Here is a 14,240-nt window from a genome sequence, read left to right as displayed (position 1 = left end):
ATATTTCTCACATCTCCATTTCTATATGCTTTCTCTCCCAAACCCTCATACTTACGCTTCTTATAATGTTAAATTCTGGTTGGGTCTTTCAAATGAAACTTCTCTTTTTGCTAGTATTTCCATCTTCCAGTAATTCACCAAAAGGAAGAACACAAAGAAAAGGAGAAGTACCCACTTCCATTTCTCTAGGTATTTTTGAAAACATGAACTTGTTTCTTTGGCCAAATACATGTGAGTCTATAAGAAATGTGACACTGTAGATATCAAGGAAATAGGTACCATTTAATAGCTCAAAAATGTAACCATGACAAAGGAGAGTGTACAGGGGCACATACCGTGTGCTATTGGCACTGCTCTAAACAGACAAGTTAAGAGCAGATACTTGCCAAGATAATTAACATACATTTTGGCATATTAAAGACTTTAACAGTCAACTTAGTTTTATGAGATGTGTGAAAAAAGTAATAATATAAATAAGGGAGACAAAGACAAAGATACTTGGATTCAGCTGAAAAGCTATTCTGCTCCACTCAGGGAAGTACGCTTTTCAAAAACCAGTAGCAAGGAACCTGACCTTTCAGAACCTATCCTCAATTGTTGTAAAAGAAATAAAAAATTTGGAGTGTGATCAAAGACTCAACTTTTCTGAACTTCCTACAATGGGTCTTTTAATCAGGAAAAGTTCAAGGGCCTTGATATTGTTACCTGCAGGTTATGTCAAATGTTCCACCAGCCTGGATTACCACTTGGTCTCCAAGAATACTCATCTCTGGTTTCATCATGATCTCTTTATTGGCAAGACCTGAACCAAGATAAAATTTGTTGCTATTAGAATTTATCAATTAGTCATCAGATGTATCTAAATAACATTTCACATTCCACATGAGTAAATTGATATATATAGTAAAGCCAACTACTGCATTTCTGTAATAGCAAACTATTAGAAATAGCCAAATGCCTATTGATAAGGTACTGATTAAATTATGGCATATATATATGATGGTATACACAGCAGTAAAACAGAAAAAAAATGGAACTATATAATGATATAGAATAGTCTCAAAATAAAAATAAAAATACAAAATAATATGTATAGTATATAACTGTTGGTGTAAAAGAAGAAAATATAGGTATGCACAAAACTGGAAGACACACAAAATTAGGTGTAGGTTGTTACCTCTTTGAAGGGAAAATGCATGTTGTGTGGCTTTCCACAGTACACACCTGCGATATATTGAATCATTGTTTACAATTACTTTTCATTACTACCCAATATAGTGCAAAAAGTCTATTTGCCTACCCCATTGATTTGGGGCTTGGTGATTGATTTGGCCAAATACACACTCATTGAGTACCTACATCTATATCTGATTTTATTGATGTATAATTGATTTTAGCCAGTTGCATTTGGGTTGAGATTATAGAGCACTGGTTTCAGTCTGGAGTTTTAGTAAACATTTCATGTTCTTGTTCAATCTCTTCTTTTTCTGCCATCATTATAAAAAACCTAAACTTAGATAGGCTACTGTTCCAAGGGGAATGAGAGACAACTGGAACAGACTTAGACACCACAGGCTCAAGTGAAACCCAGCAGAACCAGCCTAATTCAGCAGAACACCAGACAATGCACCATTGCATGAGAAAGAAAGAAATATTTAAGATGGTATGGTAATTAAATATAATTTGATTGAATATAATTAAAATTTAAAAACAGCACAAATTTTATCAGTTTTAACACATATATACACACATGAAACTATGACTTCAATGAAAATAATTGATATATCCATCATCCCTAAAACTTCCTAGTGCCCCTTTGTAATCTGTCTCTCCATCCCTGCCCCCCAGGCAACCTATAATTTGCTTTCTTTCACTAGAGATCAGTTTAAATTTTCTACAGTTTTAAAATAAATTTAATTACATAGTATATACTCTTTCATGCCTGGCTCTGTTACTCAGAGTAATGAGTTTGAGACAAATGCCTGTCATAGCATACATCAGTAGTTCATTCCTTTATATTTCCAAACAATATTCCATTGTTTGGATATGATCACATTTTGTTTAGCTATTCATCTGTTCATGAGTATTTGGGTTGTTTCCAATTTCTGGCTATTATGAATAAGAGCTACTATGGAGATGCGAGGACACAAATGAAAAAATGCTCAAGTCACTAATCATCCAGAAGATGCAAATCAAAATGACAATGAGGTACCATCTCACACCTGTCAAAATGGCTATCATCAACAAATCAACAAACAACAAGTGCTGGCGAGCATGTGGATAAAAAGGAACCCTCGTGCACTGCTGGTGGGAATGCAGACTGGTACATCAAATGTGGAAAACAGTATGGAGTTTCCTCAAAAAATTAAAAATATAACTGCCATTTGACCCAGTAATCCCACTTCTAGGAATATATCCCAAGAAATCAGAAATACCAATCAGAAAGGATATATGCACCCCTATGTTCATAGCAGCACAATTTACAATAGCTAAGATTTGGAAACAGCCTAAGTGCCTATCAGCCGATGAGTGGATTAAAAATGGTGTAACATTTACACAATGGAATACTACGATGCTGTAAAAAAGAAAGAACTCTTACCATTCACAACAGTATGGATGGACATGGAGAGCATTATGCTAAATGAAATAAGCCAGTTGGAGAAAGACAAATATCACATGATCTCACTCATTTGTGGAATATAATGAACAACATAAACTGATGAACAAAAATAGATCCAGAGACAGAGAAGCATCAAACTGACCATCAAACTTCAGAGGGAAGGCAAAGGAGTTGGGGGAATAAGAGAGAAACCAAAGGACTCGTATGCATGCATATAAGCATAACCAATGGACACAGACACGAGGGTCATGAGGGCATGAGCTTGGGGGTGGGGGTGGCCAGGGAGAGGTCAATGGGGGAAAAAGGAGACATATGTAATACTACTAGAGGCCTGGTGCATAAAAATTCATGCACTGAAGGGGGGTCCCTCAGCCCGGCCTGCCCCCTCTCACAGTCCGGGAGCCTTCAGGGGCAGGAGGCGACTTGGCCATCAGGAGAAGGCAACGCCCCATCACACCTCTGCTGTTGCCACTGCCAGCAGCACAAGCCTTGGATGGCCCTGGTTACCTGAGCCTCGGGTGGCCCTGCGTGACTGGGTAGTTGCCATCCGAGGCTTGCCTGTGCCTCGGGCTGTCCCTGGGTGGCTGAAGGGCTAAAGGGACTAGGGGACTACGGAGGCAGGCGCGCAGCAAGGCCAGGCCTGCCTGCTGCCCAGGCAGGGCTGAGGGAACTGGGCACTGCCATCTTGTGGCTGTGGGCGCCGTCATCTTTGAGGGCAGGGCAGTCAATTAGCATATTCCCTCTGTATTGGCTGTGGGCGTTGCCATCTTTGCAATGGTGTGAGAGTCAGTTGCATATTCCCTCTTTATTAAATAGGATATGTAATACTTTAAACAATAAAGAATAAAAAAAAAGTTACTATGAACATTCATGTAAGTCTTTATGTGAACATTTATTGCCATTTATCTTAGATGAATATGTAGATGTGTAATGACTAGGCCATGTAGTAGTCATATACTAGTATTTACCCTTTTAACAATCTGACACACTGTTTTCCAAAGTGTTTGGACCATTTTTCCATCTCACTAGCAATGAATAGTAGGTCCAGTTGTCCCACATTCTTACAAACATTTCATATGGTCAGTCTTTTAAAGTATAACAAACTTAATGAGTGTGTAGGAATATCTTATAGTTGTTTTAATTTGCATTTCCCTGGTGATTAATAATGTAGTGCATATTCTCATGTGCGTATTGACCATCCATATAACTTTTTTAAGAAGTGTCTATTCAGTCCAGCCAGTGTTACTCAGTGGTTGAGCATCGACCTACGAACCAGGAGATCATGGTTCAATTCTCAGTCAGCACACATGATTGGGTTGCAGGTTCCATCCCAGGTAGGGGGCATGCAGGAGGCAGCCTATCAATGATTCTCATCATTGAAGTTTCTGTCTCTCTCTCCCTCTTCCTTCCCTTCTGAAATCAATTAAAAAAATTTTTTTTAAAGTGTCTATTCAAATCTTTGTAACATTGGGGAAGGGGTTTATTTGTCTTCTTTTTCAGTTGTGTTATTTGCTTATTCTTTATAGAAATCCTATGTTTGACATATGTGATGTTGTTGCTCAATTTGGACCTAGATTGTTAGGCAGCATTTTTAAGGCTGCAGCTGATCCTTAGATATAGTTTCAATTATATATATTGATAATAAATTGCCTTTCAAAATAAATAAGTGCAACTAAATATGCCAGAAAGCAAAAATATGTATTGTCAATTGTTTAAAGTGAACGGAAACTACTATTTATTGAGAACCTACTAAATATGCTAATAGTTTTACTTAACTCACTGGATCATCACAACAACTCTACCAGGTAGGTATTATTATACCTCTTTCAGCAATTCAGAAAACTGAGGACACAAAAAGTAAAACTGAGGTTTAGAGTCAGATAGCCTATAAGTGGTAGGGATTGGATTCAACCTTGTGTCTGCCTAACCTCAATGTTACATCTATGAAGTATAGTTTGTCTTTCGTCCAAGTCCAGGGCTAATGTCCAAGTGCCAAAATGTCCAAGCAAGTGGCTAAAATGGAACTAAAATTAAATTGCATTGAGTAGTGGTGTTATTTTACATTACATTTCATAGCAATATTATCCAAAATATTTTATTCCAAGTTCATTGAGAATTAATTTATCCTTTCTCTGAGGTTCCAGCAACATACTATGAGACCATAATTATAGGTCTCAATTCACTCTGCCTTATGGTAAATGGCCATTTTTCCTATGTCTGGCCATCTCAGAGATTGGAAGCTCTCTGATATTGGGAACTGTGTTTATTCACCTGTGTACCCCCACTCCAGAGCACATACTAGTAGCAGAAGGTTGCCCCATGGCCAATTCAAGAACCATAAACCATTTCCTAGGTTAATGGTGCCATGTGTGAAACAGAGGCTTCAGACATAGTCTTTGCCCTCAAAGAGCTCACAGTCTAGTAAGAGAAGCAGACATCAACAAATGATTTCATTGAGTATATTAAATGCTACAAAAAAGTACTTTAAATAGCTGTGGGAGCTCAGACAAGTCAGTAAACAATGCCACAAATGTTTGTTGACTAAAATGTTCTGTGATTTGAAAGATTCCAATTCATCATATCTAGTGCAGAGCTTAAGAACACCGAATGTAGAGGCAGACCACCTGAATTTGTGACTCAGTTCTAATTATCTATAAAACTATGGGGAATTTACTTAACTCTTCCACAACTGTCTCATATGTATAATGGGCATAACTACAGAACTTATCACACATGTTTAAGGTGAGAATTAAATAAGTTATTACATTGAAAACATATTATTTACCCATTGTTTATTATTATTATACAGCAGTATTTCCCTTAATTTTCTGCCTCAACTTTCTATCATTCACATCACTATTAAAGGCTAATAAACTGTCTTCTGAACCTGAATTTGGCCTGGGAATAGAAAATTGTGTGTATGAGGACAGGGAGGAGTTTCCACAAGCTCCCAGAACACTTGTGTTCAGTATAGATTGGTTGCCCAATACAACAACCAGCTGTTGGCATTGGTTTTTTTTTTCTGAAAATGCTCTTGTAGAAGCCAGAATTCTTCAATAAAACTGCAGTAAACCCTGGATTTTGTGGACCTCAATATAATGGACTTTGAATTTTTTTAAAATATATATATTTTATTGATTTCAGAGAGGAAGGGAGAAGGAAAGATAGATAGAAAGACTAATGATGAGAGAGAATCATTGATTGGATGCCTCCTGCATGTCCCCTACTGGAGATCGAGCCTACAACCTGGGCATGTGCCTGATTGGAAATCGAACTGTGACCTCCTGGTTCATAGGTTGATGCTCAACCACTGAGCCACACTGGCTGGGCTGGACTTCAAATTTAATGGACACAATTTTTGGTCCATATGTCATGTGAAAATTAACATCCTGTTAATTTTAAGATGCTTTTATCAAGATTTGCTTATAATTAAATTAACAGATTACTTATGTTATTTATTCAGTTATCTTTATTTATTCATTTTTATTTTTTAATATGTTTTTATTGATTTTTATAGAGAGGAAGGGAGAGGGATAGATAGAAACATCAATGATAGAGAGGAGCATCATTGATCAGTTACCTCCTGCACGCCCCCTACTGGAAATCAACCCCATAACCCGGGCATGTGTCCTGACCAGGGATCAAACTAGCAACCTCTTAGTTCCTGGGTCCATGTGCAACTGCTGAGCCACACCGGCTGGGCCACAGTTATTTTTAACAAATTTTAGCTGACACATATATGTTCATTTCAGTATTATTTGCAGTAGCCAAAATATGGAAGCAACCTAAGTGTCCATCCATTGATAAATGGATAAAGAATAAATGTTGCATATACACAATAGAATATGGCTCAGGAGTGACATTAAAGGAATGGCAGGGGAAGGGCGCGTTGATCCTCTCCCCCTAACTTTTCAACAATATAACCGCCTATAATTCAACAAAGAAGTCTCTGCTCAACACAGATGCACACCCGAGAGACCTGAACACTGAAACTACTAAGGTGGGCTCCTTGGAATAAGTAGGGAGATGAGAGAAGGGAGGGAAGCCAAACACAGCTACAGCACAGCAGCGTGTCCACAGTGCAGCTGGGAACTGACAGCAGCAGTTACCGGCAGTTTCCTCAGCCGGTATGGACCAACAGAGCTAACCCAACAAGTGGCTGGCTGTCGGAATAGCCACTGGAGTGGCAGCATTGTGTGGTCACGCACACAAACAGAGAGACTGTCTGACCCGTGGGGGCACGTTGTGAATGGCATCTGAGTCCGCATGCGTAAGCTGCGAGTCAGCAGACACTCTCCTTACAGAGTAGCTTCCCATAGCTGGGCTTGGCTGCTGGCTTTCAGGCAAAGAAAGTAGATTGCAGAGCCCTGACACTGATTAGACTCCCAGGTCTCACCTCCTGTTGCCCTTGGATTGTTTCCAGGAGTGTATTGTCTGTAGGCCAATAGCTGTTGCAGTAGAAACACAGTTTCCCTCTGTGACTGAACCCCAGGAGGGCTGCTTGGGCTGGACCCTCGGAGGTAAGGGACCGCCATTACTATGAGGGAAAAACAAACCTCACCCCCAAGCAGCAGAAGCAGTACAGCCCTATGGAAGCTGCAGAGGCTCAAAACTGTGAGGCCACGGGGGGAGGGGGGGGGGGTCTTGCAATTCAGCGCCATCTACTGGAACGGAGTAGAAAGAGCTCCTCAGAGATAAATGGGAAAACAACAAACACCATGAACAACCACAACAGCAATGACCAGAAAGAAAATAAAAAATCCCCAGAATACAGGCTGGAACACATGGAATTATGCGAGTTGAATGACAGAGATTTCAAGATTGCAGTTCTGAAAATACTCAATGAGTTACGAGAAAATACTGACAGGCAATTCAGCACACTCAGAAAACAAATTAATGAACAAAACGAGGATTTCTCCAAAGAAATTGAATTGTCAAAAAAAGAAATCCTGGAAATGAAGCAGGCAATTAAAGAAATTAAGAGTGAACTGATAGCATAGAAAATAGAACCAACCAGTTAGCAGCGGTTCTCAACCTGTGGGTCGCGACCCCTTTGGCTGTCGAATGACCCTTTCACAGGGGTCGCCTAAGACCATCCTGCATATCAGATATTTACATTACGATTCATAACAGTAGCAACATTACAGTTATGAAGTAGCAACGAAAATAATTTTATGGTTGGGTCACAACATGAAGAGCTGTATTTAAAGGGCCAGAAGGTTGAGAACCACTGAGTTAGAGGAAAGAACTAGTGACATTGAAGATAAGAATCAAGAAATTATCCTGAGAGAAGAAGAGAAAGACCTGAGAATACAGAAATATGAAATAGCCCTACAAGACCTCTCTGACTCCATAAAAAAACACATCAGAATCATAGGTATAGCAGAGGAGGAAGAGAGAGAGTATGGAATGCAAAATCTATTAAAACAAATAGTGGGTGAGAACTTCCCAAACCTATGGAAAGAACTAGGTCTTCAAATCCAAGAAGCAAACAAAACACCTAGTTACCTCAATCCAAAGAGGCCCTCTCCAAGGCACTTGGTAATGAAGCTGTCAAAAATTAGTGACAAAGAAAAAATCCTCAAAGCATCCAGGGAAAAGAAGGAAGTGACCTACAAAGGAAAACCCATCAGAATTTCACCTGGCTTCTCAGCAGAAACTCTACAAGCCAGAAGAGAGTGGAATCAAATATTCAAACACCTGAATGAGAGAACTTACCAGCCACACATATTATATCCAGCAAAATTATCCTTTAAATATGAAGGAGAAATAAGAGCATTCCCAGACATACAGAAACTGAAGGATTTTATTACTAGAAATCTCCATTGCAGGAAATACTCAAGGGAGTTATTCTACCTGAAACAAAGAACATAAGGTCATAACACTACCAGTAGGATTGCCAAAAATTCGCAGCATGAACAGGGATAATGTGTGACAATAAAAACATACAAGGGGAAGAGGGACAGGTATGGACAGGAAAATGAAGATGAAGATCAGATATACTCAAAAGAAGAAAAAAAACTATTGTATATATGCAACTTCACTTTTTATAAAACTAATGGCAATCACACACAGAAATTCCCCAAACAAGACATATAGCTTAAAAAAAATAAACAGAGGAAAGATGTATGGAATACCACCAAACAAAAACAACAGATAGAAGCATAAAGGAAAAGAACCAATGGAGGCACAGAGTTACCAGAAAACAAAAGATAAAATGGCTATAGGAAATCCTCATACATCAATAATTACCCTAAAAGCAAATGGGATAAATTCACCAGTAAAGAGGCACAGAGTAGCAGAGTGGATGAAAAAAACAAAACCCAAACATATGCTGCCTACAAGAGACACATCTAAACAGCAGAGACAAAGGTAGATTCAAAGTAAATGGATGGAAAATGATTCTCCAAGCAAATAACATCCAAAAAAAGCAGGTATAGCCATACTTATATCTGATAAAATAAATCTCAAGATAACAAGAGACAAATATAGACACTTTATAATGATAAAAGGAACACTACATCAAGAAAACATATCACTTCTTAATATATATGCGCCCAACCAGGGAGCACCAAAATATATTAAGCGGCTATTCACAGAACTAAAGGGAGAAACAGATCAAAACACAATTATAGTTGGAGACCTTAATACTCCATTGACAGCTCTAGAGATCAACCAAACAAAAAAAATCAATAAAAAAATTTAAAAAAATCAGCTTTAAATGAAACGCAAGACCAAATGGATATAATCGACATTTACAGGGCATTTAATCCCAGAACATCAGACTATACATTCTTCTCCAGTTCACATGGAACATTCTCAAGGATAGACCATATGTTGGGTCACAGAACAAGCATCAATAAATTCAAAAAGATTGAAATTATTCCAAGTACATTTTCTGACCACGATGCCATGAAATTAGAAATCAACTGCAAAAAGGAGGTAAAAAAAAAAAAAACACCTACAAATACGTGGAGATTAAACAACATACTACTAAAAGATGACTAGGTCAAAGAAGAAATAAAAGATGAGATCAAAAGATATATATAGAGAAATTAGAATGATAACACAACATATCAAAACCTCTGGGATGTAGCGAAAGCTGTAATAAGAGGGAAGTTTATATCACTACAGGCCTATCTCAAGAAACAAGAGAAGTTCCAAGTAAACAACCTAACATCACACCTAAAAAGACTAGAGAAAGAAGAAAAAAAGCAACCCAAAGTTACCAGAAGAAAGGAAATAATAAAAATCAGAGAAGAATTAAATGAAATAGAGAGCAAAAAGATTGTAGAAAAATTAATAAAACGAAGAGCTGGTTTTTTGAAAAGATTAATAAAATGGACAAACCCCTGGCTAGACTCACTAAGGAAAAAAGGGAAAAGACCCATATAAACCAAATCAGAAATGAGAGAGGAGAAATCACCACAGACATCACAGATATACAAAGGATCATACTAGAATATTATGAAAGCCTTTATGTCACCAAATTCAATAATCTAAAAGAAATGGATAAGTTCCTAGAAATATATAACCTTCCTAGACTAAATCATGAAGAACTGCAAAACATAAATAGACCCATCAGCAGTGAGGAAATTGAAACAACCATCAAAAACCTCCCAAAGAACAAAAGTCCAGGACCAAATGGCTTCACCAGTGAATTCTACCAAACGTTCAAGGAAGAATTAAAGCCTAGTCTTTGCAAACTCTTCCAAAAAAGTGAAGATGAGGCAATACTTCCTAACACATTCTATGAGGCCAATATAACCCAAATATCAAAACCTGGCAAAGATAACACAAAAAAGAAAACTACAGGCCAATATGCTTGATGAATTCAGATTCAAAAATCCTAATCAAAATGCTAGCTAATCGAATACAACAGTACATCCAAAAAATAATACATCACGATCAAGTAGGATTCATTCCAGGGGCACAAGGATGGTTCAACATTCATAAATCAATCAACATAATACTCCACATTAATAAAACAAAAAATAAAAATCCTATGATCTTGTCAACAGATGCAGAAAAAAAATTTGATAAGATACAACATCCACTTATGATTAAAACACTCAATAAAATAGGAATAGAAGGAAAGTACCTCAACTTAATAAAGGCCATATATGATAAACCAGCCGCGGGCAAACTACGGCCTGCGGGCCGGATCCGGCCCGTTTGAAATGAATAAAACTAAAAAAAAAAAAAGACCGTACCCTTTTATGTAATGATGTTTACTTTGAATTTATATTAGTTCACACAAACACTCCATCCATGCTATTGTTCCAGCCCTCCGGTCCAGTTTAAGAACCCATTGTGGCCCTCAAGTCAAAAAGTTTGCCCACCCCTGTATAAACCCTCAGCCAATATCATACTCAATGAAGAAAAACTGAAAGCTTTTCACCTAAGATCAGCAACAAGACAAGGATGTCCTCTCTCACCACTCTTATTCAACATAGTACTGGAAGTACTAGCCAAAGTAATAAGGCAAGGATATATGCATCCCTATGTTCATAGCAGCACAATTTACAATAGCTAAGATTTGGAATCAGCCTAAGTGCCCATCAGCAGATGAATGGATTAAAAAACCTTGGCACATCTACACAATGGAATACTATGCAGCTGTGAAAAGGAAGGAACTCCTACCATTTGCAACAGCATGGATGGAGCTAGAGAGCATTATGCTAAGTAAAATAAATCAGTCAGAGAAAGATAAATATCACATGCTCTCACTCATTTGTGGATTATAATGAACAACATAAACTGATGAACAAAAACAGATGTAGAGACAGAGAAGCATTGATCAGATGCTCAAAACTCAGAGGGAAGGCAGGGGAGGGTGCGGGGAGGGGGAAAGTTCAACCAAAGGACTTGTATGCATGCATATAAGCATAAGTGATGGATGTGGACAACAGGGGGTGAGGGTGAGGGCAGGATTGGGGGGATGAGGACACATTTGTAATATCTTATTCAATAAAGGGAAAAAAAAAACAAAAAAAGAAAAACTAAATTTAAAAAATAGTAAAAAAAAAAAAAAGAAAAAGAAAAGAAATAAAAGGCATCCAAATAGGGAAGGAAGAAATCAAACTGTCACTTTTTGCAGATGACATGATGCTGTATATATAAAATCCTAAAAACTCTACCAAAAACTACTGGAAACAATAAACAAATACAGTCAAGTTGCAGGATACAAAATCAGTGTACAAAAATTCATTGCCTTCCTGTATACCAACAACAAAACTTCAGAAAAAGAAATGGAGAAAAAAATTCCTTTTTTCAATCGCAACCAAAAGAATAAAATACCTAGGAATAAACTTAACAAAGAACGTGAAAGACCTATATACTGAAAATTATAAAACATTATTAAAAGAGATAGAAAACGCCGAGGCCGGTTTGGCTCAGTGGATGGAGCGTCGGCCTGCGGACTGGAGGGTCCCAGGTTCGATTCCGGTCGGGGGCATGTGCCTGGGTTGCGGGCGTATCCCCAGTGGGAGATGTGCAGGAGGCAGCTGATTGATGTTTCTGGCTCTCTATCTCTCTCCCTTTCTCTCTGTAAAAAATCAATAAAATATATTAAAAAAAAAAGAGAGAGATAGAAAACGACACAACAAAATGGAAAAATATCCCGTGTTCATGGATTGGAAGTATCAACATAGTTAAAATAGCCATTTTACCCAAAGCAATACACAGATTTAATGCAATCCCCATCAAAATTCCAATGTCATTTTTTAAAGAAATAGAACCAGAAAGCATCAGATTTGTATAGAACCACAAAAGACCCAGAATAGCCAAAGCAGTCCTGAAAAAAAAAAAAAAAAGAACAAGGCTGGAGGTATCATGCTACCTGACTTCAAAATATACTGCAGAGTTACAATAATCAAAACAGCATGGTATTGGCAGAGAAACAGATACACAGATCAATGGAACAGAATAGAGAGCCCAGCTATAAAACCACACATATATGGACAGATAATTTTTGACAAAGGAGCCAGAAATGCACATTGGAGTAAAGATAGTCTCTTCAATAACTGGTACTTGGAAAACCACATGCAAATGAATGTAACTGGATTTCAGTTTGTCCCCATGTGCAAAAATTAATTCAAAGTGGATCAAAGACTTAGATATAATACCCAAAACTATAAGTCACATAGAAAAACAAGTAAGTACCAAACTTATGGACCTGGGTGGTAGAGAACATTTTATGGACTTGACCCCAAAGGCAAGGGAAGTAAAAGCAAAAATAAATGAATGGGACTATATCAAACTGAAGAGCTTCTGCACAGCAAAAGCGGACAACAAAACAAACAGGCAGCCAAACAGATAGGAGATGATATTTGTAAACAGTAGCTCCTACAAAGGTTTAATTTCCAAAATATATAAAGAACTCATAAAACTCAACACCAAACAAATGAACAATCCAATGGAAAAAGTGGGCAGAGGACCTGGAAAAACACCTCTCCCAAGAAGACATACAAATAGATATATGAGAAGATGTTAAACCTCACTGGCAATCAGGGAAATGCATTTTAATACTACAACGTGATACCACCTTACACCAGTTAGAGTGGCCATTATCAACAAGACAAGCAACAACAAGTGTTGGAGAGGTTTAGAAAAAAGGGAGCCCTACATTCCCACTGCTGGTGGGAATGTAGACTGGTACAACCACTATGGAAAGCAGTCTGGCCATTCCTCAAAAAATTAAAAATAGAGCTACCATGTGACCCAACAATTCCACTCCTGGGTATTTACCTGAAAGACTCAAAATCATTTCTATGCAAAGATATATGCACCCCTATGTTCATTGTAGCATTATTCATGGTGGCCAAGAGTTGGAAACAGCCAAAGTGCCCTACGATAGAGGACTGGATAAAGAAGATGTGGTATATATACACAATGGATTACTACATGGCCATAAGAAAGGGTGAAATAGAGTCATTTACAACAACATGGGTGGACCTTGAGAACATTATGTGAAGTTAAATAAGTCAAACAGAAAGCTAAGAACTATATGATTTAACTCATATGAGGAATATAAAACTGAAACTCATGTACACAAACAGCAGTGTGGTGGTTGCCAGAGGGAGGGGGTGGGGGAAGAAGAGGGTTCTAATATGAGGTGACAGGAGAAGATCTGACTTGGGTGGTGGGCACATGGTCCTATATACAGATTTTGTAAATTAGTAATCCACACATGTAACCTATATATTCATGTAGACTAATGCCACACCAATAAAATTTAAAATAATAAAAAAAGAATATGGTTCAGCCATTGAAAATTAACTCTTGTCTTCTGCAAAAAAATTAATGGACCTAGAGGGTATTGTGCTGAGTGAAATAAGTTAGACAGAGAATGACAAATACCAGATGATTTCATTTATATGTGGAATCAATAAACAAGAGTTCCAAGATGGCGGTGGAATAGGTAAAAGCAGCAAACACCTCCTCCCAGCTCTGAACCAGAGTTACAACTAAAATTTAGGTCAATCAATCTGAATTAACAGCAAAACAACACCTGAATAAGAGTGCTATACCAAGGATTGAAAAAATTGTGCTACACAGAGACTGCTAAGAAGAACAGAGACACGGGAAGAACTGGTCCTTGCACTGAGGGACAGCAGCT

General features: G+C 37.9%; 1 protein-coding gene across 2 annotated transcripts in view; it reads right to left on the bottom strand.

Moving 5' to 3' along the window:
• LOC118654202 (vascular endothelial growth factor receptor kdr-like) overlaps positions 1-14,240 on the bottom strand; it is a 463,598-nt gene that overhangs the window by 361,298 nt on the left and 88,060 nt on the right. For both annotated transcript variants that reach the window (XM_036305522.1, XM_036305523.1), the window contains exon 3: positions 706-802. In XM_036305522.1, coding sequence (XP_036161415.1) covers positions 706-802 — 97 coding nt within the window. The remainder of the gene's footprint in view (positions 1-705; positions 803-14,240) is intronic.

The sequence above is a fragment of the Myotis myotis genome, unplaced genomic scaffold (assembly GCF_014108235.1).
Source record: "Myotis myotis isolate mMyoMyo1 unplaced genomic scaffold, mMyoMyo1.p scaffold_m19_p_4, whole genome shotgun sequence".
Taxonomy (NCBI): Eukaryota; Metazoa; Chordata; class Mammalia; order Chiroptera; family Vespertilionidae; genus Myotis; species Myotis myotis.
This window is presented reverse-complemented; position numbering and strand designations above follow the sequence as displayed.